The sequence below is a fragment of the Blennius ocellaris genome, assembly GCF_963422515.1.
Source record: "Blennius ocellaris genome assembly, chromosome: 17".
In the NCBI taxonomy this organism is placed as follows: Eukaryota; Metazoa; Chordata; class Actinopteri; order Blenniiformes; family Blenniidae; genus Blennius; species Blennius ocellaris.
The window spans coordinates 7,244,997-7,268,518 of record NC_137666.1 but is presented as its reverse complement, the minus strand read 5'-3'; the positions used below and the strand labels follow the sequence as shown (position 1 = coordinate 7,268,518).

At 43.2% G+C, this 23,522-nt stretch overlaps 1 protein-coding gene across 2 annotated transcripts; it reads right to left on the bottom strand.

Moving 5' to 3' along the window:
• Positions 1–1,335: 1,335 nt before the first annotated feature.
• Positions 1,336–22,505, bottom strand: dicer1 (dicer 1, ribonuclease type III). 2 transcript variants are annotated; one of them, XM_080512269.1, is made up of 29 exons: positions 22,392–22,505; positions 18,711–18,819; positions 18,149–18,350; positions 17,846–18,008; positions 17,098–17,228; positions 16,859–16,993; positions 16,610–16,770; positions 16,350–16,518; positions 14,875–15,347; positions 14,186–14,318; positions 13,796–14,038; positions 13,550–13,704; positions 13,326–13,458; positions 12,861–12,936; positions 12,609–12,748; positions 10,641–10,820; positions 10,337–10,550; positions 10,071–10,224; positions 9,798–9,980; positions 9,208–9,313; positions 8,883–9,058; positions 7,701–8,463; positions 7,203–7,355; positions 4,964–5,611; positions 3,809–4,064; positions 2,923–3,191; positions 2,182–2,344; positions 2,014–2,089; positions 1,336–1,591 (listed from the first exon to the last, which is right to left on the bottom strand). In XM_080512269.1, exons 3-29 carry the CDS (start codon positions 18,260–18,262, stop codon positions 1,426–1,428), a joined length of 5,733 nt encoding a protein of 1,910 aa, XP_080368395.1. In that variant the 5' UTR covers positions 18,263–18,350; positions 18,711–18,819; positions 22,392–22,505; the 3' UTR covers positions 1,336–1,425. The 2 variants fall into 2 exon arrangements, with proteins under 2 accessions (XP_080368395.1, XP_080368394.1); XM_080512268.1 differs by lacking the exons at positions 18,149–18,350; positions 18,711–18,819; positions 22,392–22,505 and having other exon boundaries at positions 17,846–17,948.
• Positions 22,506–23,522: the final 1,017 nt, after the last annotated feature.

Below are 23,522 nucleotides of genomic sequence, written 5' to 3'. Positions count from 1 at the left end.
GAGGAAAAAAAAAAAAAGAAGAAGAAAAAGTGTCTGGTTGAATTATCCCCAAGAGTCGACTTCAGCCTCGGAAGTGTCACATCTGCTCTAGCTTTGGTAGGTACGGGATGCGAGGAAACACTGGTGCGTTGAAATGAGCTGGCCTTTTTCATAGACAGGTTTAAAAAAAAAAAAAAAAAAAAGAAGATCCAATTAGTAGAAAAGTCTGCAGCATATTGAAACATGTGATATGTCTTCCTTCTTCTCGTATCAAAACGGGACGAGGCGCTCGGTGGAAAGACATTTTTTTTAGTGCGCGCGGAGGACTCGAGTCGGCTCCGTCCATTCGTAGTATCAAAACACGTGGAACCAAATCGCCGAGATAATGCCATAAAACACAGAATCCTGCCCTCACATACTCTAGATATATCCGTAGATTTGGAACACTTATAGAAGCCATCCAGTTGTCATGGTTTATACATAAGCTACAGAAACATGCAACCTCAAGTGCGGTTAAAAAGGATTTTAAATTACAGTAACTGGGAATGTTGGAATTCCTATCCGTTTTGCAGGATATGAGGGTGAGCCTTAGCATCGAAGGCCAACAATATCATTCATGTATTTTATAGTTTTTTTTTTTTTTTAGGTTTTTTTTTTAATATATATATTTATATACTTTGCTACGTATATGATTTTGGTGTCAATGTGACCATACAATTCTCAAAATAACAGACCCTAATGGAATAAGTGCAAAAATGATCAAGAATACCATTTCAAGACAGATTTCCGACAGAGGAGCCGCCGGGTTTTCACCCCGGCGGGATCTGCGAGCCACGTCTGCCGTTAGCGTTTTCAAAACCGCTTTAAAACTGACTGGCACTAGTGCACAGGCTGAGGAGTTTAGCGTTTTCTTTTTTTTTTTCTTTCTTTTTCTTTTCCCATCATCTTCCTTCGTCCTACATACTTTGATTTACACCTCTGATTGAACTATGTACAATCTAATACAACACAATAAGAATAAGCCTCATCTCACAGACACAAGAGATTAAAAACCAAAAATAAAACAGCGAGGAATTGACACTGCGACCTGACCTGTCTTTTGTTGTCGTTTTTTTTTTTTCTTTTTCCTTTGCTAAACGTTAATAAAGCACTCATGTGATTACACAAAGCAGAGAGAGAAAGTAAAGATTGTGTTTGCGCAAAAAAAAAAAAACCAAACCAAAAACAAACAGAGGATCAAACGGGTAAAAGATCTGTTGTGAGATTTGTGGTGAGATCAGTCTGCTTCCGTCTTGGTGCGTCTCCACACAGTGCCCCCCACCCCCACCCCCACCCCCACCCCGGCTGCCATGTTTGTGCCGTCACAGACTGAAGATTCCGCTGTCGAGGAAGCCACCGTCGCGGACTCTCCATAGCGCCAATAGCTTAGGTGCTAATGCTGGGAGCTCAGTTGTTTTGGACCTGAGGTTGATTGGCTTTTAGGCTGCGCAGAGCTCGTCGCGCCGCCGCCGACTTGGCGATCCGGTAGCTGCGGCCGACGCCTTTGAACTTGCCCTTCCCGACGACCTCCACCGTCACCCGGACCTTCCCGTCGTAGGTCCTCTCGGCAGGGCTGAACAACACCGGGAGGAGGGAAACAACAATTTTATCCAGAACTATTTAGTTCTACATGTGAAAATATTCTGATGCATCAAATTGGGAATTTCCAAGGTTGTGAACCCATATTGACACCAAGCTGCCCAACAACAGAAGTGACAGCTAAAGCGTGAACGGGCTTAAATGTCACGTGAACATTAATTGTACCCGTTCAGGTTCATTTTCAGGTGTACGTATGTGATGATTTGCTTTTTTATTGATTAAAAAAACATCAGCATCATCGAATATCCTAGTTATACGTTATCTGCTCTTTATTTAAATGAATTTCAATGAGCAACGTTTGTGTACTTTAAAGCACCGTATTTGTCCTCTTATCATTTGATCCATCCCCTGTGAAGCCATGACCGAAATGGACAACAACAGTATCTGTGTCTGTACCTGAACTTGGCAGTTTCTGGCTCCATCTCGAGCAGCTCCCTCACCGGAGACCGCGGCACGTTGGCGGAGAATTTCTCTGCGAGAAGCGACAAAACACAGTCGGGATTCAATTCTACGCGCGCCGTCAGGCACCAGGCGTCCTTCGCGTAAGCAGCCGCACTCACTCACCGATAAGCGGCCGCATCATCGGATAGTACACTTGCCACACGGTCTCCAGAGACATCCTGCTGTCCATATAAATTGCTCCGGCGAGCGACTCGAAGATGTCCCCCATGGCTTTGGGGACTTCGATGTCTTCCTCCTTCTCTTCGTCCTCCTCGGACCGTCGCAGCTGGAGGAACAAAGAAAAAAAAAAAATACTGTCTTAATTTGAAAAAAAAAAATGTGGATGTGGATGTACACCTCTTCAGGACAAAAAAATGGGCTAAACAACAGTTTTGTTGCTGCGGTCCACTGATAAGTCTGACCGAGATGCCAGACAGCTGTTTTGAGGGCGTCACCTTCATACCGTCCACGTGCGACTGTTCGGTGGAGTGGTGCCACTTAACTGCAGGACACAACTTTATTTCTTTCAGCTGCTTTTAAGAGTTTGTTAAGTGTATGTGCCCCCGCTGTCCCCGAGGCAGAGAAATACTGCTCGGGCAGAACGAGCAGGAGATCTGGTGCCAAGATAGCCATTTCCAGGCAAATTAAATCCAAATGCATTTTCTCTTCAGTACTGAAATCATGGGTATATGAAACAGATTCATAGTGGCTGACAGCCTTGTTATTCATCCCCGGCTTTTTTGTGAATGCCGAGGATTATTATAGGAAGGGGGAGGGAAACTACAACAGCAACGATTTGATTTCTTCCCATGAGCCTTTGTTGTTCAGCAGTACTACCAGACTCCTAATGGAAACGGCGCTCACCTCGGAGTCCATGCCTTGCATCTCGTTCTTCTCCAGCTGAAACTGCACAAAGTCGTCGATGACGTGGAAAAGCTCCGGCGAGATGGCCTTGAAGTACTTGTGGTAGTCGTACTTCACGGCCAGAGAGGCAAAGATGGTGTTGTTGACGAGTGCTGAGCGCAGGTCGGTCAGCACCCCGGGAGAGTGCTGCCGCGGGTCTTCATAAAGGTGCTTTGTTATGAGGTAGTCTAGAATTGCATCGCCAAGGAACTCCAGCCGCTGGTAACAATCTGAAAGCAAAAGGAAGAAACAGGTTTACCAACAACTAAATTATCTTATTAGGTGACAGTTTTAACTGTAACATAGCGAACAAATGGAGCAACTGCGTCCGGCTTTGTTAACCCTCTTTGTTTATTTTGGGTTAAAAAACTGGACGAACCTCATGGCTTTAATGTGCGACTTTCTGGTGAATCTTATTTCTGATCGCGCGGTCGTATTCAGGAGTTGTGGGGGCCATAGTAACGATTACAGACACTTTCTAGTAGTGTTTGACCTTGAGGATTCCGTCAGCAGTCAAGGAGTCAGGATCTATTATGCTTAAGTCTCATAACCATGTCAGCATTGACACATGGATTTATTTTGATTCTATGGATGTAGAAATGTATGTTTTTCCACCTCTTTATTTAAGGGAATGTCATCTTTCAACATGTGGCCAGTGATCATGATCGCCATCTTTAAAAACACAGTAAGTGACACGCTGGTGAATCTCGTCTTAACTATACATCTGTACAGCAGAATTCCCGAGGATTTCTCAACTTTCTGCTAAGTTTCCATACTTCTTAGAAATGAGCACATGCTGATAACGTGAAAGGGTTAATGAGCCAACCAAACACGGTGGCCTTCTGACCTGTGATGGTGTTGTAATGGTAGGAAGCGTGGGTGAAGGCTTGCAGCAGGTAAGCCTTGTTCTGAAAGGTGTAGTTGATCTTCCTCTCAAAGTTGTCAAAGCCGGAGATGAGATGGTTGAGCGTCTGCTCGGCGTCAGGGTGTTCCAGCATGCAGCGGGGCGGGATCTTCAGCCAGCCGTAGGACACGTCCAGGGCTGCGCCGTCACGGCTCGGCCCCGCCGCTCTGTTCAGGGTCCCCCGCTCCAGTGGCAACACCTCGAGACAAACGCACGTATCAGTACTTGGCTAATGCCATCTCATATGATTGAAAATTATTTGACTTTATGAACAATTAACAGTTAAGCAACATTGCATTAAGATGTGCAACCACAACAAGAATGACTAACAACAACAAAATATGGCAAAATTCTAACTTTGATTTTGTGTCATTTATTAACGAGGCATTCAAGGACTGCTTTGAATTAAGACCGTCATCTCTGTGGAAAAGCTTCGAGTTCAAAATAAAATGACTTCACTTATATGGACAAATGAAAGAAGGCTTGTAACTTAAGTCTCCAGAAACATGAAGAATTTAACCCAATTAGAAGCAGAACAACATCCATTCAGACTGTGTGCGATTTTCACAGGAATAAATGTGCAATGATGTGTACATCCTCCAGTCTTACCGTGAGTATGAGGAGGTCGTACTCACGGTAAGACTGCGGTTACATGAGACTGCCGATCTTATAGTGAAAACCTTCCCACAATTCAATTAGAACACGTTTCAGTTCATTTAGTCTGTAATTAATTTAATTTAGTCAAATAAACAAAGCAGACTCACAGCTGGGTTTTTTTTTGTTTGTTCTGTGAGTAAAGCAACAGAGTTGGAATCCTCACTGCTTTGGAGAATTAAGCTAAAAGTTGAAGCAGATTTAAAGCTCTCCAGTCAAAATGAGGGAGTCAGTTTTGAGCGGGATATTGCCGCCATTGTTTACTGGGTTTTCCGACATGTCTTTAAACACCTTGTAAATTAAGACATAAAGCATCTGATGCAACTACTCAAGTCAATAACACATTTTTTAAATGTATTTTATTATTATACAATTTTTAATTAGACTTTATCTGGAACTATAATGGTGTCACTGAAAACACACGTTGGGGGGTGTGGAGCTCACCTTGAGGCCCAGTGAACAGAGGAACATCTGGGCGGCCCTCTCCCCGCAGCTGGTCAGGTAGCAGCCGAGCAGCGCCTCCACACAGTCAGCGATGCTCTTGTCTGCGATGCACTGCTCCGTGTGCAGGTCGTAGGAGATGGACTGCTTGCCCAGCTCTGTGCCGCAGTTCTCTTCCGACGGATTCCAAAAGCCCACCACAAAGTCGTCCTCATCTCCGGCCTTGCTGGGATCCAGGTAGCACATGGCGTCCCACGAGCTGTAGTCGAACTCCTCGGCCGACGGCCCGCTGGGCACCTGCTCCGGGGGGTAGGGCGCCGTGGTGGGGTGGAGGGGCTTCTTCGGGGGCTTCCATTCGTAAGGAGCCTCCACGGTGGAGGAGGAGCCCGACGTCGGGCTGAGAGACGGAGGGAAGCCGCTCAGAGAGATCTTCTTCCCGAACGCTCCCGATCCCAACAACATGTTGTCGATGAAGCGGATGTGCTCCTTGTAGTACTCCAGGTCGTCTTCCATGTTCACCTCGTCCTTCGGCTCCTCCTTTAACATCAGCTCGCCGTCTTCGTCAACGTCCTCAATGTCCTCAACGTCCTCAACGTCCTCCTCGTCGAAGTCGGTCCCGGACTGCCCGTTGGCCAGGAGCTCCTCTTTGGCCTGCATGAAATCAAGCGCAAGAGAACGCAGAAAAAAGAACAATTATGGTTGAAGGCTGACGTTCAGATTTACATGGAGGTATTCTGATGAGCCTCAGCGTTACAGAAGGAAACAGGATTTTGCTTTCATGTTATTTTTCATCCAGCTTTTTGCTGTGCAAGGAGAAGCTGCCAAACCAACTCTATGACTCAGAGACAAGCTACGGTTCTGACTGCGGTTAAGAATGATCATTGCAATAAAAAAAAGCTAATAAAAACACAATTACAACCTCAAATCACCAGTGTTTTTGAAAGCATGCGTGAAGTTTGTTAAAAATCAGCATGTGGTCACATAAGTTTCATGTAATTTGAAATGACATTTATGCATTGTGTACACACCGGCCACTCCATTAGCTCGTCTTGTACAATCAAATGTGATCCTGCACAAGAGCTATGCGATTAGTTCGGCCTTTAAAAGGTCACAATGTTCACTTTTACACGAGAGGATTTAATTTGAAACAAATATTTCCGAGGTTGTACTGTGCAACTGAACAATATTAAACTGATTCGTAATGCCCCCCATTAACATGAATGTACTTATAAAAACATAAAATGACATCGTTTTCTTTTTCTTTAAGGTTGTAGTATTTGGCAGTTCCCGGGCATTTTTGGTGCTACATAAAAAAAAACCCTACAAACCAACCAAAATACAGACATGTACCCACTTTCAGTCACAAAGCATCTTCTAGAGAGCAACAATTCCGCTGATCTTATTTAAACATGAAAACCCTGCTGCTTACTTTTAGAAAAATTAGAACATGTTCATCTAATATCTGACCACTGCATCCTGTCGTCCACATTAATATTTGCAGAAGATTTCAATACCGTTCCGAGGCCTGAGATATCTATATATCCAGAGGTTCTCAATTTTTTTTAAAGAGATTCCCTGAAGCCATATTTGACACAGGCAAGTTAACAATAAAAGGACATCATGACAGCAACTACAGCCGCTTCATCCCAACATGGAAAGCGCCACAGATGATAAGGCATCTTGCAGATCTGTTACTGCTCTTCTAAGCTTTGACCTGTTCGGGCCAATCAAAGACAACACTGACGAGACAAGTGGCAAAACGGCTGTGACAAATAAAATTATTTGGACTACCAGTGTCAGCTGGTAATCTGATGTCCCGGTGAGGTGACCCTCTGAAGGGATATAATTCAATACCAAACTTAATGACACTCTATCGGCAAGTTTGATTGATTACTAGTTGAAGGGAGTAGAATTTTTAATGTTATTGTGATGGTATTGTGTTTAATTTTACTTTCATTTATTGGCTCCGTTATTAGATACTGAAAAACAGAGATGTGGAAAATAAAACCAAAACAAACATATGGTCAGATAAGGTGAAAGCCTGCACTCTAGTGGCCTGATGGCATCATAACACCAACTTTCGTTGCGACATGATTTAATCAGTGAATCAAAGGAACACAATTTTAATCACAAATCACACACTGGTCATTTTCCATTCACATAAACCCACAAAGACATTCAGTGCAAAGCTAAACAGGCCAAAAAAGCTACAATACAGTGAGATGTAATAAAGTTCACTGACCTTTTCTGAGTCCAGTTTGTCTGTGCTGCTTTTGTCCTGGTTGACCACATATCCAGGAGGCAGCCAGTTAACAGGAGGGTCAAAGATGGACACCACCATTCTGCTGGGAAGTCCTTTCTTCTTCCCCAGGCGGTACAGGTTACAATTGCTCACCTGGACAGTGAACACACAATCAGCCACAGGGCATTATACCTGCATTAGTTGCTTTTCTCAAAGTTGTCTTCTTAAAAAAAGTCTGGATAAACCATCTCGCCCCAATACATACTGATGAGCCATAATATTATGACCAACAATCCAATATTTCCCCTCGTCCTGCCCCATTCCGAATAAACTGCTTTGGCATGCCTTTCACCTAACTTCTACAGCCGTTAGAGAAACAATACTACTGATTGTACCAGATGACATAGGACCATGTTTCTGTCCAATATTGTCAATCTTCTACATGCATTCGTTTAGACAATCCTATCAATCGGCAGTGAGCAGAAAGCGGCGAGTCACCTTCTTGCTGCGCATGTAGCTGAGGCGTCCTTCGTGAGCATCGGGGTAGGTACAGAACAAGTACGTGGTGATGGCATGCTTCAGGAAAGAGTCGCCAAGCATCTCCAGCCGCTCCAGGTTGAAGCCGTCGCTGGCGTTGGATAAGGTCAAGGCCTGCAAGATGAGGCCTGGGTTGGGCCCCAACTTTTTGGGGGAGTCCCCTGCCTGGGATCTGTGCTGAGAGTCCTCAGCGAGGTCAGGAGAAGGTGCTGTGGGTGCATTGGGACCCGTGGCTGCTGGGTTGCAGACTGAGGTAGCTTTGTTGGTGTGGTCTGCGGTCCTCCCTGGTGTACATTCATCACTAGGCTGTGGAGGACTGGACCTGGGCTTCTTCAAGCTGTGAGGGGGCTGCACAAGAATTGAGGTAGTGGTTTGTATTGATTCGGGGCTCTGCGGCCCAGAGGGGCTGGGCTGGCAGCATTGGCAATTGTCATGTTGGTGAAGGTGCTCGTCTTGGTGGCAGTCGCCGTCACAGTCGGCTTCGGTGCCAGTGCCATTAGTGAGGGTCGCGTTGCATGCTTCGAGAGGTTCAGGGGCAGACAGTGGCTCCCGTTCGGTCGACGAAGAGTGGTCACTACTTGGATGCGTCAGGGAGCTGGGATCAGGGGTTACAGTCTCTTGGTGCTTACAGTGGCCATCGCCTTCCTCGCTGCAGGACTCAGAACAGGAGATGAACGTCTTGCTGTCAATGGATCTCTTCCAGCCAAAGTCCAAGTTTGGATATCTGCCACATAAAAGAGCAAGAGGTTAAAACTTTAAGCTGGGAATTTTGACAGATGACATTTTCCATGTGAGCTCAGTCGTCGAGATAGGGGTTTTTTTTGTTTTTTTTATCTCTCGCGGCGCTTGTTCAGCATTGTGTCCTCAATGAAGCAATCAGAATATCTCAGAACTTTAAGTTGGACATTTTGAAAGAGCAAGATGTCTCAGCAGCACCATATGAAACAATTGCAGGCCAATTAAATATCAGCGATGAAAAAACAATATGCTACGTTAAAACTGTAGCACAGGATGACACGCAAACCCTATTTATATGGACTTCTTTATCCGTTGATGATATGCAACTAAATTAATTTCATGTATTTACAATTACATAACGTCAGCTCATGAAGGCATATGTTGTGTTGTCTTTGTAACAGGAACCTGAAATCGGGGGGAAGGGTCTGCGTCCCCACTCCAGCTTCACTGGCTGTCTGGGCTCGGAGCTCCTCAGCAGTCAGCAGGCAGTGGAGGCGGTACAGGATGCTGGGCAGGCAGACTGCCTTCCTCCACAGGGAAGCAGGAATGGGGTGGATGGCACACAGCTCTGGGACCAGGATCTGACATACACAACATGATGGCATTAACAAAACGACCTCCAATACCAAGACATCTTTGTCAAACCATGACCTCTTAAAAACGTTCAAGAAAATGGATATTCGCCGAAAATCTGAAATCAGATCAATTCTTCTCAGAGAGGCGGCTTTACCTGCTTGTTCTGCAGACTCTCCCACTTGGCCTTCCTCTTCTCAGCGCTGCTCAGCGGCAGGGCTTTGCCCTTTTGGTTCAAGTGCCGAGGGGTTAACAGGTTCAGCCTGAGAGAGTACAAGAACAACCCTCAACTCCACACCAGCACAAAAGGTCTTACAAGTGAACATATTGAATTTCAGCATAAGTCCTGTCGTGCATACAGATTTAGTTCTTTTACATTTTATTGTGAATGTTATATTCAAATGTGCAACCATGGGGTGTCTGTTATTTTAAGCAGCACTGTGTCTGTGCAGCTCTGACAAAGCTTTTGAGTGTAGCATCGAACCAAAAAGCAAATTTAGCCAAACAAAATGTCAACATATTTAGATCAATTGCCCTTATATTCATCTTTTAACCCCCAACCCAAGGAATATGGCCAATATTCAAATGGACACCAATGGAAATACTTCTTACAAACTCAAAAGTAATTTCTAATAAAATTGTATTTGTTATTTGCACTGTTGGTGCAAAATCAAAACACAATTCTTGTTTTTCAGTTAAAATCTACTAAACAAACACTCAGTTGTGCCAAAATACTGTGATGCCGACCTGGAAGAAGTGTGGTCGACATCCAGGAGTGGCTGGTTCAGGTTGGACAGATCCAGGTTGTACTTGGTTTTGTAGTACTCAGCGAATGTCTCATACTCTGGCGAAGGAAACTTGCTGAGTGGCGTCAAGTCTGTGTACACATCAGCGACATAGAAGCGATGAGGCTGGTCAAAGTTACGATACCTAGAGAGGAGCAGTGGGAGAGTTATTATACAGTTGGGACCTCGGCTCTTGCCTTCATCTCAAGACGTACATTCACAGATTCAAAGCTACCTTGGAATGATGACGGCATCCTGGTAATCCTCCAGTTTGAAACTGAAGGGAGTCTGCTTGGTGTACTGAGTAGTAGGAATGCCAGTGCGGGCCTCAGACTTCTCAATGTCCTCCATGAACTTAAAGTCCATGTCTAGAGTGCTGGAGTCTCCAACTAAACAAGCCAGTTGGATAACGGAGGGAAGATGTTGAGAGGAGACCGTGAGGCATTGCACATATTTGGTCAAAGTGATCTGTCGAGCTGGACCGTGGCCAACTCCACTCACCAACATTCAGAGGTAGAACGCAGTAAGCCGAGTCAGCCAGCATGGGCTTGAACTCCAGTGCAGGTTTCTCCAGACGGAGGATGTGGGAGAAGATGTACTGGTGCAGGCGGGTGATGAGATCGAGCTGTGCAGCGGTGAGCGTGAAGCCAGACTTCTGCAACTCGATGGAGATGGTCACCTCACCCGAGCGAGTGTACACCGGGAAATGAGGGATCTGGATGAGGAGAAAGAGGCAATGAGTCAGTACTGGTAAAGCAATAAATACAAAACTAAGCAGGGTGTTGAGGTATTAGAATGAACTTACTCGAGGTATGGGTTTGGCAGTCAGAATGCCGAAGCACCTGGTTGTGTCCTCCGGTGGATAGAGCTTCCTTCTGCGGAAGTTGAGCTCATCGGGGAGCGGGGTAGTCAGGACCATCCCAATCACATACAGGTAGCAGGGCTGCTCCGATATGGCGTAGCTGTCCCGCAGACACTCTGGTATCTGTACAGGACACACGATGGACAGGATGACGATATATGACAGAACAATAGGGTGGAGGAAACTTGTGGAGCACACTGCTCGTCTTTCTGAGGCTTCAGGAGAGGATTCTTGTGCTTCCTGCATAAATTCATAAAAAGAGCTTATATAGGAATCAAGTGCTGAACTGAGCATTGTAAAAAGGACAGGGACCCCATTCAGCAGAGAAACTAAAAACTAATGAGCACCAGATAAGTCTTGACAGCCAATGTGGACACAGGCTGATGCAAATTTCTTGTTTCCGGTGTTAAAGCAACATGCTGCACTTTATTCCCAACAATCGCTGTAAAGAGAGGAAAACATTTTAATTAATATTTTAAATATCTAATCAACCGGTGAAATACAACTTCCTCAATTGGAATTCCCAAATTATTATTACATCGTAATATTATATCACTAAATAATAAAATGAATGGTGGAGTTATGCTTTCAATATCACACAGCAACGTTTGGTTTTATTCACTGGTGAAGTCTGCATTCTCCTACAGAAAATGCTTCAGGACAACAATTCTGTGAAATATTATTCCTCTTCTGTCATGTAGCGCAGCAACACATTTTTTTTTTTTACATATTTTACTCCTGCTCCCCGTATTGTCTTCCATCTATGAAATAATATCTGGTTGTCACATCCACAGGCACCAACATTTACCCAAAATCAAAATTGAACTAGAGAATTGCTTCTCTTCTCTTGTTACTTGAAGGAAAGGAATAATATTTGACACTTCTTTGGACTAAAACAACTACACCATTTCAGGCTGTATGATTTATTCAAATGACTACTTTACATGTCGTTTTTTTTTTTTTCCCAAAGTTATAATCATCCAAGTTTTTTCCCCCTGTAAATTGCCCAGTTGTTACGATATTAAACACCAATGAATCATAAAAAAGGCACTCTACTCAATTTAGCATGGTGAATCCACACCCATGTTCAGGTGGATAACAGCAGTTAACCCAACACTCATTTACCTTCCGCTACCTTATACAAATTTTGATTAATGGATATAAAAGGAACATGTGATTATATTGGGATCAATTAACTTTGGAGGTCAGGTTAAGTACTTCCTCAAACCTTTCCTGTACAACTTGTAGGCTGCCTGTTTTTTTGTTTCTATACATCATATTTGAGGACAAAATGTATACTTGGTGAATGATACATCGCAACCATCAATAAATGTGATGATCTATAGATTTTCCACTTGTAAAGTCTTCACATTTCATAATGGTTATGATGTTAATCAGTGTATTCCAATTGTGTTATGCTCTTAATAGTAGTAAAGGAACAATAGGAAACATTGTTTGCGCGAAGCATGAAAAAAAATACCTATTATGTTTTGGGTTTTTTTTAAACATCTTGAGGAATTGAAAGCTGAAGTGGGCCACTTTGTCAACAATCTCCATCTTTTGCCCTGCCATACCACTTTCCACCACATGATGCTGTGGCAATTGTACACCAGAAACGTCCAGCTGAGAGGAAGTGGTGTGGGGGAGCAGGAGTGTAAACACCTGCAGGGCTGCTAGTTGGTCCTGTGCTGCAGACGAATTGAATGAACAGAGTAGAACGGGAGCTTCACCTCACACACCCTGAGGTTTTAACAAACTGCCTTTTGTGCAAGTCATCTAATTAAATGTGATTTTACATTAACTTCTCAGAAGTTTCGTTGTCACCAAAAAACTTTACGCGAAGAAAAAAAAAAAAAAAGGCCATAACTGCTCTAAAGCTCACTCTTGGTGGTTGTAACTACTATGACGTACGGCTTTAGGGTAACACTGCCTCCTCTTGGTGGAGCCTGGCCGGCCCGGGACATTGGTCTCTTCCTCATCGTGAAGGTCCAGCTCCTCCTCATACTTGACAGTCTCCTTCCCCACAGGCATGAGGTGATCGTCCAGCTCACCTGACAACCCAGAAGAAAAACGTGAAGCAACAAAGACACGCGCACAAGCTGAAACGTTACTTGCAGGCTGACAGAATGTAAAGTATCTACAAAGTGTTACTACTGGTTTTACCTATTTTGTGGAGTCTCTCACAGCAAACCAGTGCAACTGCTTTCTCCGCCAGTCTGGCACAGTTCATAACAGGACCCTGTTTAAAAACAAAAACATGTGTGAAGAAATCCATTTGATTTCATTAGATTTAACTGTAGATTGTGATTTGTTTTATCCCGATTCCATCCTGAATTACATGGGAGACATGTAAAGTGTTGCTATAAAAACAAATTACACATTTGTCCCTCTAGATGGCCCCATTGTAGCAGCTTTAATGCTGCTGAAATTACAGTGGAAACCTAGTTTCTTGCTTTATTAGCCATTCGAATCGAGGCATTTGAACTTTCAACACGCGGGCCTGCATGTGTTCATGCAAAAGCTTCAAATGACAAGAAAACAAACCTGATTCCACTATAAATACCACGTTTATGAAAGATGATTACGCTCGTCTCGACACAGACTTCAGACTCTGATCATCTTCCTTACCTTCACAGGAACTCGCAGAGGGGAGTTTATGGGCAAGTAGAGTGTGGACTGGAAGCGCCCATCTCCCGTTTCTGCGGTTTTGCATTTGGGTGCGAGATGTGTGAACGGATCACTGGGCAACCGAGCGCAATACCTGAGCAGCAGAGAAAAAAAAATCAAGTGAGATTTGTGTTGTTTCTGCTCATTTTATTCATAAATGAGGACGGGAAGCTGAAGTCGGGCACCTGTTGATGTGTCCGATGGCTGTATTGATGGTGACCCGGGGGCCTCCATCCTCAGATCGAAGGACGTAAGGAGGGAGGATGTTGTCATCGTCCAGCACTTGCTCCACCTCAAACTCACTCACCTCCACTGACTTGGAGCACTTATTCCTCAAGATCTGCTCAACAAACAAACAATATCTTCATTAGCACTTCAGCGTTTAACCTTTTCTGTCCTCAACCTGAATTTAAGAAACTATTGAGAATAACCTTTTCTATGGCTTTGTAGGTGGTGAGATCTTCCTCGAAGGTTTTGGTCCTCTCAGTGTCAGCCAGCATGATGTAGTTGGAGACGGGTGCCCGGGCTCTGCCTTTGGACTGCACGTAGGACCTGTACTCTGTGGGTAGGTCGAATCGCACCACCAGGTTACACTTTGGAATATCCACACCTTCCTCCACAATGCTGGTAGCAATCAGCAGGTTGGTTTCATGAGCCCGGAATTTGCGAAGAACCTGGAAGACAAGACGCAAGCAGAGAGAGAGTGAGTTGTTTTGCAAGAGAATTAAAAAAAAAAAAAAAAACATAAAGCCCAGCTGTTACAATTATAAACACCTGACCTCGGCACAGCAAGTTCTCAATGTAACAGAATGCGAGTGTACCTCCTCCTGTTTCCTGAACTCCACCTCCATCTGCTTGTTCCGGGGCTGGTTCTTGCCGATGCTGTGGCCGGTGATAAAGTTGCTGCTGATGTAAGTCAACTCTGGGTCCTGCTTCCCTGCCTCCTTAATAAGACTGAGGACAAAGCATGTGAAAAGTGTGTGAACGATTGACTACTCCAAAAGGATTATCTTCTGTCTCCCTTTGGCCATTATACTCCAAACATGTAGCACTGTGACAAATGCAAACATCCCAACTTAAACATTTGAGTCATTACAACAACAACAAACAAAAAAAATCGAAATAAATTATTTTCATGCTAAATAAAACAGATCCAAAATGTAACTCCTCACAGACTACTTTTAGCACTTAATCTGTAAACCATGAATATACATTTATGGATCTGTGTGTAAATTAGTGCAGTTCCAAATTGACTGAATTATCTTTGAGTTGAGGATAAAACCTAACTGGTATATTACTGGTTCATCCAAATATGACAAATACAACAATATCCCTGGGATGTGTATAAAAAAAACAAAAATCTGAGTTATGAATTAACCTAAAAAGAAAGTCATTGGACTATGAGATAAGGTACGAATATTCAGGAGAACACACCAACTCCACAATCTATTCACTCAACATCGTTTCTACTTAACACAGATCTGTAAAAAGGGTAAACATCTGTTTGTACCGATTGAGGACAACGGCTGTGTAACGTCTCTCCACGAAGATGATCCCGCACAGGATGTTGGTGAACGGTGATGGAAAGTTCGCTTCCGGCCGCTCTTTGGCCTCCGCCTCCTCGTCGTCGTCGTCGTCCTCAGAGTCGCTCCAGGACACGTAGTTGTCCTGGTTCCGGTTGTTGTACCACTCCACGCTTTCAAACTGCTGCCGCTCAAACGGCTTGTACTCCTGCAGGATCTCCAGCAGCCGCAGGACCTTGGGCGTGACGAACTTGAGGTCGAGGGAGGCGGGGGAGAAGTGCTCCTCGCACAGGGCGTGCACCTTGCGCAGGATGGTGTCGGTGAACAGCAGGAACTTGCGGTTGAGCTCCTCCTGCTCGTGCTTGATGTACTTTTGGAGCTCGCGCACCATGATGCCTGCTGCCTTGTCGGCACACCAGGGGCCGAGCACCTGCAGGACGGCCTGGCAGTCGCTCAGGACCTGCAACAGCAGAGTTAAACTGCGAGTGAGTGCCATTACTTTAAGGGTTGCTTCAAGAAATCTATGCTCTCACACCCACTGAAATACTGCATATATCGACAGTCAGACGAAAAAACAGTGCGAAGACGTCATAGTATTTTATTAGCAGGGATTAACAATAAATCCGCAGATAAAATTGATGCAGAAGTAAACAACGTATCTCTAAGTTTAGGCAAAAGCAAATTCGATGATTGATTTGTTGGCTTATATGTAGAAAGTAATTGCTGAAGGTACTGGTATGGATCTTTTTTAGTGTGGATTAATGTTTGAATTCTAATCTTTTGAACTTTTCATCAAATTTAGCACTGAAGCAAAAGACAAACCTCAAAAGGTCATAAAGCTTTCATCAGATTGATTACAGAGGAAAACATTTAGAACCGGTACAAGGACACCGTGTGCTTTGGGTGAGTTTACTGTTGAGGGATTGCGACTTAATTAGAACCCACAAACAGCTGTAAAAACATTCTTAAGGGTTACTGAGAAAACCTTTGAAACTCATTTTACAATCCCTCCTCAGGTTTGCTGGTTTGACGGCAGCGTACCAACAAAAAAGTACCATTTATATTTGGTTTATCAACCTGTCACGGGCATATATTTCATAATAGAGATCAGGTGCAGTCATTTTGCTTTCAGTAAGAAGCTCACTGATCCATACAACTGAGCACGCAGTGAAACATGTTTAAAGCAGGGATGTCAAACTCATTTTACATCTTGAGCATGCTGGACCAGTTAAAAAAAAAAGTATGCAATAACCTATGAACAAAAATTCCAAATGTTTCTTTGTTTTCATGCAAACCGGTATAGGTTCCCTGTGCAAAATGCAAAGAAATTTGGGGCCAAATGCTACAGGTGACTTTACAAATCAGACAAACTTTTGATCTCACGGCTTCAAGTCTGTGTTTTACTAAATTGTGTAGTTCAAACACGGATCTGTTCCTTCCTCTGTTCCATCCTTTCCATCACCTGTTTGGAGATGAATGTGGGATCGCGGTCCTCTCTGGCAAAAGGTACATTACAGTCATTCAGGAAGTGAAGAGCTTCTTCCAGCTCGGCTTGCAGACAGGAGGAGAGGCCGCTCTTATCCACATAAGGTCCACAGTCAAGCACCACTTCTCTTGGCTGAGAGGCATATCTGGAACAAAAAAAATAAAAAAAACCCACAGTGTAGAGGTGAGAGGTGATGCCGCTCTATCCCTGCTGCAGGCCACAAGCGATTACAGTACCTGTCTAAGACCACGAGGTCGGTGGCAGTTTCAGCATTGCTCTTCAGGATTCTCTCCAGATTCTGGATCTTCTGCTCCAGTTCAGACGGGTCACACTTCCCATTGAGAATAGAAGCTGTGAGACCCAGTACGCGAGTGCTCCCCGAGCAGCCCTCGAACAGCTGCACACAGAGACGGAGACGGCGGCGTCATTCACAGTGTTCTCGCGGGCCTCGCAGAAACCAAGATCCACTCCGAGCTCAGTCTCACCTTCATTATGTCACAGTAAGGGTGGTCTGTGATGGCCAGATGACAATCATCGAAAACCACCAAGTTGATTTTAGACAAGGGTAAAATTTTATTCCTCAGAACGTGCAGGAAGATGTGGCAAGTCATGACCAGCACCTGTGTTGAGAGGACGGCAGCGGGGAGAGATTTCAGATAGGTCGAGTTCCAAGTTATTGCATGTTTTCATGTGTAAGGACTGGAAAGATTAGATGTCAGCAAACCTGATTCTCCATTAACTCCTGACGCCACTGTTGGTCAGGCCATGCTAAAGTCTCCTCCAAATCCATGTACTCTCCCACCAGGAGGTCGGAGTGAGTCCTGACCGCAGCGGCTTGCTGAATTACACATGATACTGTACAACGCAGAACAGAGAGGCAATCAAGTACCAACATATCAAATGTAATAATCATTTAAAGTACATATATTTATTGAAAATAGTGAGGAAGTGGTGTCAAAAATCAAAAGGTGAGATTGTTTAAGAAAAGAAAAAAAGAAATCTTTTTAGCTCATTTTCTTTTCTTAAAAAGAAAATGCAGCCATTACAATTAAAATTAATAAAATGGTCGACACTAATTTAAATTTAAATGGGCGTCACAGGAGTAGAAATAACAATTTTTAATTGATTATGCTCCTTTAGAGCCATGCTTTCAACAGAAATAAAGAAGACATGGCCTGTAAAAAAGTTTTTAGCATTAAAATGTTTGCCTCCCCATAGCATAACTTTTTTTGAAATATGCATTAATCAATTAATGACATGTAATCTGAAAACACATGTGATTCCAAGATATCACCAATATTTTGACTTAACATTAAATGTCACATTAAACTGAGAATTTACATGACAATATTTTTTTCCAACAATTTTCCAACTTTGGTGGATTTGAATGAATAATCAGTTAATTGTCAGAGGAGCTACTTTCCACCCGGTGTTGGAGTGAAGCACAGCGAACGTGTGCAAACTGTGGCTACCTGTGTTCACCAGGAAAACCGTCCTCTTTGCGTGGTCTCGGTAACCTCCTCGGATTTGGTGGGAGAGCTCTTTTGTTAGAAGTACTGCGATAAAGGTCTTCCCTGAGCCAGTATTCAAGCAGACAATAGTGTTGTGTTCAAGAGCTGCTTCTAGAAGTTCAACCTGTGGACAGGAGGATCGAGTTTAGTGACATCATCACTGCATCTATAGTGAGAAAACATAGGCAGAAACTATCGTTTGAGTTATGTCGGAGTATTTATACAGAGATATGAAGTAGAGGAACAAGGGGGCAGCGTCCTTGCCTGATATTTCCTGGGAGTATAGATGTTATCATGGATCGCCTCCTGCTGCCATGGCAGACCAAAGAAAGGCCCCATGGGTGACGTGGCAGGGGTGACGAGCTGTAGGCCTGCCATGCTTCAAAGACGTGGAGGTGAGGGGGGCGGGGCTCCTCCAGCTGTCCACTTTATCTCATTTCATCATCGTCTCCTTCGCAGAAGTTCACTGGTGGCGGGACGAGAACCGGATGTTAATGTGCTGCATGTGACAATCAAGAGATGAGACGCTGAAGCAGATTGAAAGCCACCCTAGATTTAGAGGAAACTATTCCAGAGACAAGAAGCATTTGATGACAAAGACTGGGGAGAATAAGGTTAAAAAAAGGAAAACTTGAGGGGAAACAATAAAACTGTCTCATGTAAAAAACTTCTAAAATAATCTTTTTTTTTGTTGAAAAAAAAAAAAGTTTAGGTGAAAACAGTCTTCAGGTAAATTAATTTTTCAACAAAACCTTCATTTTCTACTGAAAGTGTGATGCGTACTGAACACTGAATCCATTTTTTTAAGCCAAGTTGTTTTACTTACAGGTAAGAAGTGGGACTTTCTATATATGATGACAGAACCTAATCTAGGCTTCATGATAGTCCGTCTCAATTAACTCCTGATGCTTCCCCGCATTGAGGGAGAAACAGGCCTGAAAAACAAAAAAATACACAGCGTTTTAGGACCAAGCATTTCAAGCCTCACAGAGACCTACTGAACATAGAAGAGTGCGATAGACACTTAATATGTAAAAATGTTCAGACTCCATGGAAATGGTTTATTTTCTGCATCCACACGTCTGATTTCATAACAAAAACAAACACCAGCACTTACTAATCATAGCTAAAATAGATGACCAACAACTTGAAACTGATCATTTTTTTACTTTAACAGGACGGACATAGTCTTATAAAAGGTTCAACTCCAAAATACATCTCTTAACACGAGTATACGGTTTATATAACGCAATAAGCAAACCACAGAGCGAAAATGACGGCATCCACCTGGATACCAGATGCTGACTGAGATGTATGAAGAACAAAGAGAGGAAAAAAAAAAGAATCCATCACTTGACTGCTACAAGCCTTTCAACACATCTTTGACATAACCCCAAATTATCACCAGACTCCAGTGAGCACGGCTCGGCCACGGAGCCGGGCCGCTCATATGTGTTGCTAATTAAAACCACGGTGACCTGATAAAACAGCTCTGAAGTGACTTCTGTCACATTTTGAGTGCCAAAGAAATGTTTCAGATTAGAACAGAGCCATCGCACTAACCCAAATACTGGAAGCAGCAGCTGGTCAAACGTGCACATATTATTGCCGGCCTTGTCCATACCTTTATGACCACAGTGTACCATCATCTGGTAGCGACTTCAAACAGAACACACCAAGCCACAAAGTTCAAATGACCCCAAATGGGTTTCTGAAACATGACGATCAATGGACTCCAATGGGCTCCACAGTCAGCAAATCTCAATCCAAAAGGCCACATTAAAAGCATGTTGCAACACGAAATTTGCGTCATGGATGTGCAGCCGACGCATTTGCAGAAACTGCATGATGCCGTCCACGTCAACGTGGACAAAAATCTCTGAGGAAATGTTTCCAGCACCTTGTTGAGTCTAAGCCACAAAGAATGGAGGCAGTTCTGGAATGAAAAATGAAGGTGTATTTAATAAAGTGGCAGGTGTGTGTATTTGTGTGGTAAGGCCTTCGAGTAGCTGGACTCTGCAATTTTCAGATTTCGGGTTTTAATCCAAGACCTACGTGTCATCAGAAAGAGACTTAACTGGTGGTCGAACATCAATGAGAAACTTATACTGTGTACCCTTGTCGCTCATTCACAGCTTGTCTCTTACTTTGCTGTAAACTCAGAACCTTTCCATTATACCAAGTCAATGTTGTGAGCATTTCTTTAACAACTATGAAGTCTTTCTACAAGTTCTCTGTAAGATTTCTGCTCCAGCAGCTCCATATTAAAACAATAAATACCCTACAACCCACTCGCGTCCCAAAACCACGTGCTTTTCCTTTTCTTTGAATAATGGAGAGATGCCCAGGATCCAAATAAATGATTACCAACGGTTTTCTTTGATGCGTCACTGAACGCTATTGTGAATAATTAAACCCTTACATTGAGCAGACATGCGTGACGGCAACCATTAGCTGGATGCGCCACGAATTATGTGAAAAACTGACATGACAGAGCCCACGGTCTAACTCACCACTTAGTTTGGCACACTGCAAGGGAAGGTTGGATGAGGCAGCGACGTGATTTCAGCCATGGGGCAAACGAGTGCCAAGCTCACTGACGAGCCCCGCGTTGCGCCTGCCATGAGACGGTCACCATCTGTTACCAGCACATAGCAAGACCAGCTAGCGCTCTGAAACACTGACGCACTACAAAATATTCTCTCTGCAACACAGATCCTCTCACAAACCTTCAGCAATAGGCACTTCAACCGAGACACAGCTGTGCCTTATTTCTTTTCTCACACTACTCATCTTCACAGAAACATCCCATCCAGTTTAACAAGAATAGTTGATGATTTTGAGTGCAGCATGTTGCATCGATCAACATGTTTTGGGCTTTTTATGTTCCCACCTTCTCATGTGGGAATGACTACCTTTTGAGCCCTGAATCAACACCACTTGTTAAGACGTTAATGTAGCTTTCCCTTGCTTCGCTCACTGCATGAGCCCCACAATCAAACTGTAAAGCCGTGCAGATGACAGCATTCACCATCTTAAAATGCCAAGCCACATTTTTTCTGATCACTACTGACTGCAAGATCAAGAGCACCATAAAGAAATACGACTCTGTCCATCCACAGCCATACTGCCTGTTTGACTTTCTATTCCAACAGATGACTCTAAATTGATAATATATTAGTGTCTATGTGTGAAGAATGGTTCTGTCTGTACTTTGAATCAGGCGAGATCGCTCAATGTTTCCGTGACACTAATGCGGGTAAAGTGGATGTAAAGGATGCACAAGTGACCTCCTGCATTACCAAACAAAATGAAGCCGTCCTGTGCAGATTTGGCAGATTGTCTCTGTGCATGCCAGGGTTTTCTCATGCAATCAGAAACTTGACCTTTGAGGCCAATCGGTTACTCCAAATTTGTGAATCAGTGCGTGTGTTTGTATGGTGATGGGCCAATGTCCTGGGTGAACCCTGCCTTCACTCATAGTCAAGTCATCAGATTCAGCTTAAAACTGTATTGAAGATAAATATATGGATGAGCTTTTATTGCCTAAATAGAAAATCAACATGCCAAAATAAATGCTGTATGAGGGTCTAACTGATTCATAATTCCAAATTTGCTCTTCCTCAAATTAAATCTCACTCCTTTATCAGACACCAGGTGCAGACAGTAGGACAGTAAAATGTCTAAACAGGCTGTGTTGAAGCAGACATCAGAACAGCTTCTAAATCCACCCATCCTGTAACACTAATCAACCTGACCTGCAGGTAGTAATAGAGATAAAGTTTTAATCATTCTTCAGTACTCGAACACACCGATTGTCCAGCTTCTGAAGCTAATCTCATGTCCATGAGACCATGCTGTGCACAATTTGCTAGCTTGTTAGCATGAGAACAGATGCTTACCTGTCAAAACACTCAGAGAACAGGTGGAGCTGGGACTCGGGAGTTAAAGCACTTTAATAAAATGTTTTGGAGTTTATTTATATATTTTAAAAAAAATCATCACTCTAAAACGAAGGAGAAAATTTTGAGGTACTGGGCCTGATGGTAAACTGGATGCTAACGCCACCACATCAGTTATCGCCTTCTATTTCCCGATAATTAACCAGTGTGGCTCTAAACAAATATTTGAGGTAAATCTTTTAAAAATGTAATGATCTTAAATCCGTACGTTTAACTTCATAGGAGACTTATAATAGTCGTATACATGGTAACAGAATCTCGCATAGCTAGCAAATGTTCCACCAAAAGGAGCTATTGCCTTCAAGATATTATAATAAATTACGTCCTTCATTAGTGATTGAAAGTGCAGGGCAGGTACTAAACATGTATTTTATAAGCTGGCGTGCGTACAGCGTGTGAAACAACTCCGCGTCTGGTCGCTACCAGCAGCCACAATGCACCATCATCATGTCAGCCAGCAGCTAACGAGCTAGCGGCTAGCGGGGCTAGCAGATCCCAAAGAGTAGCCCGGAGAGAGAAATCAACACATTCCACAGTCGACTCACCAAACGACTTCTTTTCTTGCGTGATCGTCCCGATTAAAATACTTGAGCTCATTCGCGTTAGATCCTCGCTATCATTTATTCCCGTTGTCCGGATTTGGTGGCTACTCGTCCACGGGGGGACCACTTCCTTTTACCTGGGCCTCTTCTACACCAAAACCTTACGTAGACTGCGCAAGCTGTGGTTAACGTCCACGCAGGCGAGTCGACTAAACAGATGGAGAATCGAAGCTCTGCGTTACAATCTGAAAATGTGGAGGTTCCAGTTTACTACACACGAGTCTGACAACATGGAAGTTGTTTTTTTGGTTTAATGTGTTGAATTATTTTTAAAGACTTTTCATTTTACTTGTGAGAATGTGGTGGAAAAGTCTCCAGCACTATAAAATGTATTATTATTATTATCATTATTATCATTATTATTAAACATACTGTAGTAATAATATAATAATAATAATAATAAGAAGAAGAAGAAGAAGAAGAAGAAGAAGAAGAAGAAGAAGAAGAAGAAGAAGAAGAAGAAGAAGAAGAAGAAGAAGAAGAAGAAGAAGAAGAAGAAGAAGAAGAAGAAGAAGAAGAAGAAGAAAACTTCGAGAAACGAAAATAAAGTTTTAAAATGTTTTATTCACAGTTGAAAATAAACAATGAAGAGTTTCTTATTTGTTATTGTTGTGTGAACACAGTTATGGCAATGGGAAGCTTCTTAAGTGGTAACTTTATGGTTCCACTTCCCTATGGGAAGAGTACATCTAAATACAGTCCAAGAATTTGTACATTTATTAGACAAATTGCATTTCTCAATGATGCATGCACTCAATTACATCCTTATAGCATCATTGTTTTTCTGCAAAAAAATGTCAAATTGTTAGTATAGTCCCTTGCTGTGTATGTTTCTAAATTGGTAAATTGATATATTTTTTGTGATAAACGCTGCAAGGTTACTTTAAATGTTTGCTTTTCTGTAATAATCACGTTTGATTGATAGTCTGCTGCACATTGGTGAGGCGACTCTCCACCACATCACAAAGGTTCTCCATTGGACTGAGGTCTGGTGACTGCGAAATGCAAGATTATTCTATTGGAGCTAACCATAAAGAGAGTGTTTTGGTCAGCAAAAAGGGCTCCTTGTGTTCA